The sequence below is a fragment of the Anguilla anguilla genome, chromosome 11, assembly GCF_013347855.1.
Source record: "Anguilla anguilla isolate fAngAng1 chromosome 11, fAngAng1.pri, whole genome shotgun sequence".
NCBI classification, from domain to species: Eukaryota; Metazoa; Chordata; class Actinopteri; order Anguilliformes; family Anguillidae; genus Anguilla; species Anguilla anguilla.
This window is the reverse complement of record NC_049211.1, coordinates 3,865,519-3,873,752: the sequence shown is the minus strand read 5'-3', so window position 1 is coordinate 3,873,752 and position 8,234 is coordinate 3,865,519. Positions and strand designations below refer to the sequence as shown.

General features: G+C 38.5%; 1 protein-coding gene across 2 annotated transcripts in view; it reads right to left on the bottom strand.

The window, feature by feature from the left end:
• Window positions 1-4,804: 4,804 nt before the first annotated feature.
• si:ch211-169p10.1 (coiled-coil domain-containing protein 120) overlaps window positions 4,805-8,234 on the bottom strand; it is a 58,119-nt gene continuing 54,689 nt past the window's right edge. For both annotated transcript variants that reach the window (XM_035382910.1, XM_035382909.1), the window contains one exon: window positions 4,805-7,899. In XM_035382910.1, coding sequence (XP_035238801.1) covers window positions 7,794-7,899 — 106 coding nt within the window. In that variant the 3' untranslated portion in view covers window positions 4,805-7,793. The remainder of the gene's footprint in view (window positions 7,900-8,234) is intronic.

The following is an 8,234-nucleotide window of genomic DNA, read 5'->3' as shown; positions in this document are numbered from 1 at the left end:
TCTCCCAGTACGTACTCTAATAGAACCAAGCCATAGAGATAGAATATACTAGATTATTTTACGGGACCACAGAACTAAGTACACTACAGTAAAATGTGTACTCTGGAAAGCGAGCGACCGTCTAGAACGAAAATGCTATATCTACAAAATAATGCGTTTTGAATTTTGGTCATGTTTTTCTCACTGACCACCGGCATGAATCTGTTCAAAGCTGTGTCACTACAACGGCAAAACTCATTTTAAATAACTCGTATTACATCGGTGGCTTTTTGATCAAATCCGTGATTTTCTTTAAATTACATTTTAGCAGCGTAATTTACGTATTTACGTCGCTGTAATAAAATGCAATTAAAGGCACTGCTTTGTGGGAAGGAAGCGCATTCAAGATCACAAGCCATCACCACCATGATGGGTTATATTATTAACAAAAGAAGTATATGTAGAACTAACAACGGCCAGATCTTGGTCAAAGCGTTAATAATCTGTAGAGGTTTGCACTAAGTATAAAACACAAGCTGTAAAAGTCCATATACAATGCAAGCACAGCTTCTGGAATGGAAACTAGGCCTTTCATACAAACATGTTGTGAATGATAAAATCCAGCAGGAGTAAAATAAGGTGAATACATGTATTGCGCCAAGAAGGGGAGGAAGACTTAGATAAGAGAAGGAAATGCTTATATTTTAATTAAAGAAAGGAAGGGGCTTGGAAATAATGGTGTCTGAAAGATGGGAGATAATGGTGTCAAGGACAGAACCTAAGAAACCAAAGCGAACAGGTGGGAAGTACCAAAGTTAAGCTCCGCAACAGGAGGAGCTGTCAAAAGTGAATAAAAGGAAGTGGAAAGGCCCAGGGGATTTCAGAGTGTTTGGGGAATGATTGGATGTCTTGTCTTTGCGTTCTGAACGATCGTTGTTTGTATTGGTCTGTGCAGATCAGCCCGGGTTCTTGTATGTAATCTTGGATTCACTTACAATAAATCCAGGTGCATCAGACTCTGTGGATTGTGTATAATTTTGAAGAAGTATTCAGCAGTGTGAGGAGAGCGACCCCGGCGCTTCTGGCCCAGGCCAGGGCCTGTTTTTCCCCCGCAGCTTCTTTTTTAGAAATGCGAATTTAGCTAAATAAGGCATTGGTTCAAAACGATTTGCTTACAATCTACACGGTTCCTAACCATATAGGCCTAATATCATTACCTTTTGTAACTATATAGGCTGCTAATTAATGTAAAACTGTGGTAGGCCTAGCTAATGAAGAATTGACATTGAAGCGGTGCGCATTTTACGTGAGGTTCAATATTGGTTTGGTAGACAACTAGCCTACTATGTCACGGTGGTAGGGTATGAGCCGAATGGGCAGTGACGAGTCCGTTTGAATGCAAGACACGACTTTCAAATAACCGCCGCGTAAATAAATTCAACAGACGTTTAGATTTCTGGTAGCTAGCCATAGCCATCTGTCATGATAGAGTAGGATAGACGGAACACTGGAAAACAGAAGTCGGTGCATATGATGCCGACATCCTCGCAGTGGTCCTGTTGTTACTGGGATTGTAAAGTCATGTTCCTGAACAAATGTTTGACAATTAAATCACAAATCTTCACATCCATCGCATTACAGATACCTATATGAAAAATACAAATGCTGTCTACATTTGAGACATGTACAATATTAGAATGGTTATAATTGCTACTAGCCCTCCTGAGAAGCATATATGAATTAAATGAGCACGTAAACTGCTAAAACCAGGATCCCCTTATGTTATGTACTTACTTTTTTATGTTGATGCACTGTCATTATTATATTATTCATTTAATTCCTATGACATCTTTATCACTCATTTAATTTTTAAGTCTTTATTACCTGAATTCAACCAGTTACTCTTTTAGTCAAATGGACAATCATTGAGCCCCTGGAAAATGAACATATAATTTTCAATGAATACATACACCCGGAAATCTAAAATTTTAGGAGACATTTTAATAAAAAGAGGATCTGTACAGTCCCTTTCCCACAGATACACTGAGAGTTAATTTTATTTCACATCTTTTCATTCCTCCAAAAGGACACATGTTTTGGAAGGTGGGAGAGACCAAAAAAAAAAAAAAAGATATACAAACAAAAGACCTCAAGGATGGTGAGAAAATGCATGTTTTTACAGAATATTTCTATGTATACAGCACATTTCAAATAATAATTAATTTTAATCAAAATATTTCAGTCATTTGAATGGTAAACAGCCCACCTCGAAGTCACTTGATGTAGTACAACATTCAAGCCATCCGCAGCTGTGTCCAAGTCCTTTTGTTAAAAAAAATAAAATAAAAAATGTATCACTGTACTTATGCTGGTGATAAGTCTGATGTTATTTACAGTCAAAGGTAATCCTTTTCAAAATAAAGAAAAGCAAATGGAATCAAAACCTTGCAGTTGGCAGATGCAACAGAAAGCACAACGTTTTAAATTCAAAATCATATGAAAAAATAGAGAATACAGAAAGTGTTGGGCCTTTTTTCTCCTGCTCAGTACCACGTCACTGCAAAAGTATGCAAAATGTAACAAAACGGACTTAAAATTAAAGATGGCATAGTTCTTGTTTTCATTACATGTATTTAGATGCATTTAAAAATATCAACACGTCATTGCAAAACACTGTTAAGACTCTAAATTCACAGCTGCTTGGTCAAATGTCAGTTTTACCAGCTGGAAGCACATCACAAACTGTAATGATGCAATAAAATTATGCATTAAAATGTAGATAATTGAAAAATTGTACAGATTAAACTTAACTGGGAACAAACATTAACTAGAGCCTAAATTAATTTTTACCTATTTATTATTATTATTATTGATTTTGCAGCGCTTCAATCTGATATACTCACTCTTATTTGCAAAAATAAAAGATTGCTACATTGTATTACTACTAAAATGAAGCATTTTTTACCCGAAAAATGTATTCAATCCAAGTTACAGTATCAGCAACGTCAGAATGGAAAAGAAGATCCTTTCTGTACTGGTTACCGCACTGGATTCTAGACCTGAGGGTCGTGGGTTCAAGTCCCTGATCGGACACTGATGGAGCAAATCCATCTTTATCTACTCATTTGGTTTGGAGTCACAATGACAGATGAACATGTTCATGATTTAACGGTAAATAAAAGGTTAAAACGGTGAATGTTAAGAAGGGACACTGAGCAGCCGGATAACTGCATGAGGAAACAGACCTGGACAAGCACGGACATGAAAGAAATGTTTCTGTGAGCAAGAATGAGACATGGGACCACACCAGTGGTCTCCAACCCTGGTCCTGGAGAGCTACGGGGTCTGCTGGTTTTCATAGTGACTCTGCACTTCATGAATCAATTAGAGCAGTTGATTACACAGTTAACTCGACTCACCTGGTGTGTTGGGTCTCAACTGGGTGCTGATTTTAAGGTGAAAACAAAAACCAGCAGACCCTGTAGCTCTCCAGGACCAGGGTTGGAGACCACTGGACCACACCATCTAACCTTCCCGAGAGAAAGTCCCTTCACAGCCACTATATCGCCTCAGTAATCAACACATATATTCAGTGTCTGTTCTCGAGCAAAATACCTTTAAACAGGTAAATAAGGTGTGCATGTGGCGTAAAATGGTTCGATTAAAACCGGATTTCCTACATAACTTCGGCTTTTCCCATTTTTTTCCCCTCATATTCAACAAGATGTTACATAAATCTATCAATAGTTATCTGCATTTGAGTACACTGAAACAGATTAGTGTGAACACACCTTATTACACAGAAAATGTCGCCTTACCAACGTGAGAAAAATCCAAATAGCAAAGTATGCTTACATGTTCATATGATTTAATAAATAGCAAACACGTATCATAAATTTTCTGGGAAAATAATAGGCAAATAAACAATAGACTGTGACAAATTTTGCAATATGCTCTTAATTGCCTATATTTAGCAACATTTGACCTTTATTTGAAGATGTCATTGTGCTAGTTTACAAAGCCAATACAACAAGAAAGCCTCCTGTAAGTGCGCTAATTACTTGCAATAGCAACAACAACAGCACTACGATAGGAATCTGAGACGATGTATAGTGTGCTTGGCTGTCGGGACAGACATCCCTATTTGAATCCATCTTTATGAACGGCACTGATGGAAGTTAGTTCTGCTCGCCCCCTAGTGGTCAACGGCAGGTAACAGAATTGCGCTCTCTCTCCGTCGAGTCAGAATTAGATGCCTTTATTTTTTTTGCTCGTTTGGTTAGTGGCGCAGACTTGATTTGACTTCAGCTTAAAGCTGTAATTACAGGAAAGCAGCATGTTTCCTACCGAAAATTTCGTAAGTATTGCAGTCATCATTAAACATGTTCTCACCGATAACTAAGTTGAAACAAAGGGGGAAAACCAGATAGAAAGTCATGCGGCCCCGAATTGTGCTTTAAGCCGAGCGAACAAATGTACACATTCACAGAAAGATGCATGTGATGGTGACATGTAGGGGGTTTACATTAGAACTTAGCCATTGCCGTAAGGTTTTGTCCTAATTACTCTCCATTTTGCTTACTGTAATGTAACTGTATGTTGTCACTAAACCATCCTGATCAATTATAAGGAGTTTTCAAATCGGATGTAGCCCCAGAAAGGAGGAGGTAATTTATGTATTCATATAATAAAGACGGGGATTCCATGTTGTGTTTGGAATATACTGATCAAGAGTCTGAAGTACTTTCCCCTTAAAATTAACCAGAAATGACCATTTCACAGCTGTTCTTTAAAAAAAGAAAAAAAAAAAGTTTTTTTCTTTGGGGGGGGGGGGGGGAATAATGGTAGAGATCGATGATACTGAACACAAGTGATTAATTTACATGGATTGTTTAGTATGGTGATGTCACTTTAAGGTAAAAAAAAACGACTGATTTCTCACTACTTGCTCTGATGTAAGAAGTGTTACAACCAAACACTGGCTGGATGACAACCATTTCATAGCCATGACTCTATAATAATTTAACACTACAGAAAAACGTACACTAACAGTATTAATGATGGTGGAAGCATTGGAGTGTTTTTAATGGCAGCAAAATGATGTGGAAGTACTTCTCAGATGATGTTACACGTTTTGTTCATTTGTTACTAATCTTTGAAATAATACCCGTCAGTGGGTTCATATTCAGCTCAGCTCAAAATTTATCTTTATATTTGTATGTCCCAAAAATAAAATAAAGAGATATTAAGGGCCATACCATATAAGGACTTTACATTGTTTAAATGTTATCTGGAAACCATCTAGGTTCAGCTGGACTTATATTTAATATTCAGAATAAATGTAATAAGGTTTTTTTAAAATAAAATGATACAGCAATTTATTTGTAGTAATACTGTTATGTGTTTGGGGGAATGACACTAAAAATACATTTGAAGTATAATACTAAACCTAGAGGGAACTAGGAATACCAACATTTACTCCTGACGCGATTTGGACCACATGACATATTGCATTTGTCGAGTGACACGCGCGAAGACAGCGACGTCACTATGCAGCATTACAACGTACGCGCCTCAAGCTCTGCAGCAAGGATCCGTGTTAAATTAACACGGCTCTCTTACACACCCAACTGATTCTTTCATCTCATCAGCCTACACACTTGTCCTTCAACATGCGTCCTGGAAGCCAACAATCCCTCATTTGTTACCTGAAGTTACCTGAAAGCAGGAATGTGTTCACTTGAGGGATTTCCACGATGGTACCTTAAAACACAGTGGCTTTATTTTACTAATCAGCTCTGTTAAATACAAATTCTAACTTGGTGCTGTGTAATATTTAGCTGTTGAATTGTGGGTACTGTTTGTGTACGATGTGTGAGCTTTTCTTTTGTCATCACAAAGAACAGGTTTCACTCTTGCAGTTATACATGTTTTTCTCGTTAAAACCCGCACACACAACTTGAGTAAACAGTATTACTTTCTCCTCTTCATTGTAATCCAACTGATTAGTTTAACCTATTTTCTTTCTACAAAAGATGTATGCAGCTCTTAAATATTAAACATAGTTAACATTTTTGAATCAATAGTTATTGAGTGAAAGCTTTTAACAGTGATCCCACTGAAAACATATGTAAAATCATTTTTTTCCAATGACACCAAGGATGAATTTATGGTTTTCAAATATTTTTTTATAGAATTTGTGAAGCAACTGAGTTATACTGCACCTTTTGTGAGGTAAACACACATTACTTCCAGAGTATTCTGTGTGTACCAAGGTAAATACCTCACTATCCTGAGGACCAATGAGCTGGCACTATCAGAACACATGACTTAAAAGGTGTCATAAAGCTAGCAAGAAATATTGATATATTTTGGTAAATGTTTTGGTACACTTTTCCTAAGTTTTCAAGGACAGTCGAGTGTGGGATATTTAACCACTTTCCAGGATTTTTCCTCGACGTTCCAAGATGAAAATATTTTCATGGCTTTTAAGAATTTGCAAGGGCTGTAGGAACCCTGCTTTCATATTGATTTGTTTGTTTATTCTGGAATAAAATTATGATTTTAAAATAAATTGCACTCTACCACATATAGTTATCTACAGGCTTATACATACCTGATGGATTGTTGACCTCTTGGACTAAGCTCAATAACCTCAATCAAAATGAGAAGCCCAACGTATACCATTTTTCCTGCACAAAATGCTTTATCATACTAGTGCAAAACTAGTATTACTGTACACCTTATTCCATTTTAAAACGATGATATTCCTCAAGAACGTCGATAAGCATTAAAAAAATACAGCATTTTTTTTTCCTTTTCACACTTTTCTCTCCAAAGACTCCGCATTACCTGCTTTCAGCAAATGTGCCAAATACGAGAAGATTTCACCAAGATCATCAACTGAAAGGAACTTGCGATCAATATGAAGAATTGGTCAAGGTCAGTTTGGATCACGTCAACCTGGTTTTTTCACCAATGTAATGCAACATGAAGGCAAGCAAGGATTCCTTTTATGCACCTATATGTGCACAGATCACACTATTCTGATGTGCTCCATTAATATATATATATATGCAGTGTATATATATATCGTTGTTGTTTTGATTCTGGGCACCAGACATACTTCTGCAGCGTACAGGACAAGTGCACAAGACACAGCTGGCGTTTCGCTTGGATTTCAGTGCCCCTGTCTATCACAAGACCCGGGATTTCTGACGCTACGATTCCCAATAGAATACACTGACAGACTCCCAATAAAGAGCACAGATAAACTGGAGAGGGAGGGAAGGGGGGGAGGGAGCGAGGGAGCGAGAGAGAGAGAGAGAGAGACAGAGAGAGACCTTGAGAGAGAGAGAGAGAGGAGTGTTTGTAGCAGGTTGTCGAGACAGAAAAAGCGGGAAGCTTCAGATGCCCTGAGCTCATAGCGGAGGCCAGAGGGTCAGTTCGGTCCATTTGCGTTTCCAGTCCGTCTCTGGTTTTGTTCAGTCAGAGTTCCTGTTTCACAGAAAGACTGAGCAGGGCCCCTGGCCACAGGCCTCAGACTCTTTCTTTTCCTCCTCTGTTTTTCCACCGCTCGGCCTTTCCATCCAGGGAAGAAACCGGACGAAACCAGGGGAATGTTTATGTCGTCTTGTGTGTGTGTGTGGGTGTGTGTTGGTCCGGTACATTTACAACTCGATTTGCATCCATGTCTATTTGTGTGTATACTATGTAAGTGTGTGTGTGTGTATATACATGTTTGTTTATGTGCCGGTTCGTCATCTGTCTTTTTCTGAGCAGGTGTATGCGAGATGTGTGTGTGTGTGTGTGTGTCAGACCAGGGTTCCAGGAGCTGGCAGGTCAGTACTAGGCTCTTTCAGTGTTAGCTCCTGCATCTGTGCTGGGAATGGATCCTGGAACAGCGACAGCTCCATCGACCTGCAAGAGCCAGAAACAGCACATTAATGCAAAACTACACAGGTTCCCTTACTGCAAAACTACACAGGTTCCCTTACTGCAAAACTACACAGGTCCCCTTAATGCACAACTACACAGGTTCCTTTAATGCCCAACTACACAGGTCCCCTTAATGCACAACTGCACAGGTCCCCTTAATGCACAACTACACAGGTCCTATTACTGCACAGCTACACAGAACAGCTGTGTAGCACTACAGAAACAAATTTGGCATTCTCACAAAAGAAAAGAAAAATTCTTCTGCTCTAAAACAGCATTTCCCAAACCGGTGTGCTGGGTGAAAAATCCTTTTTTTT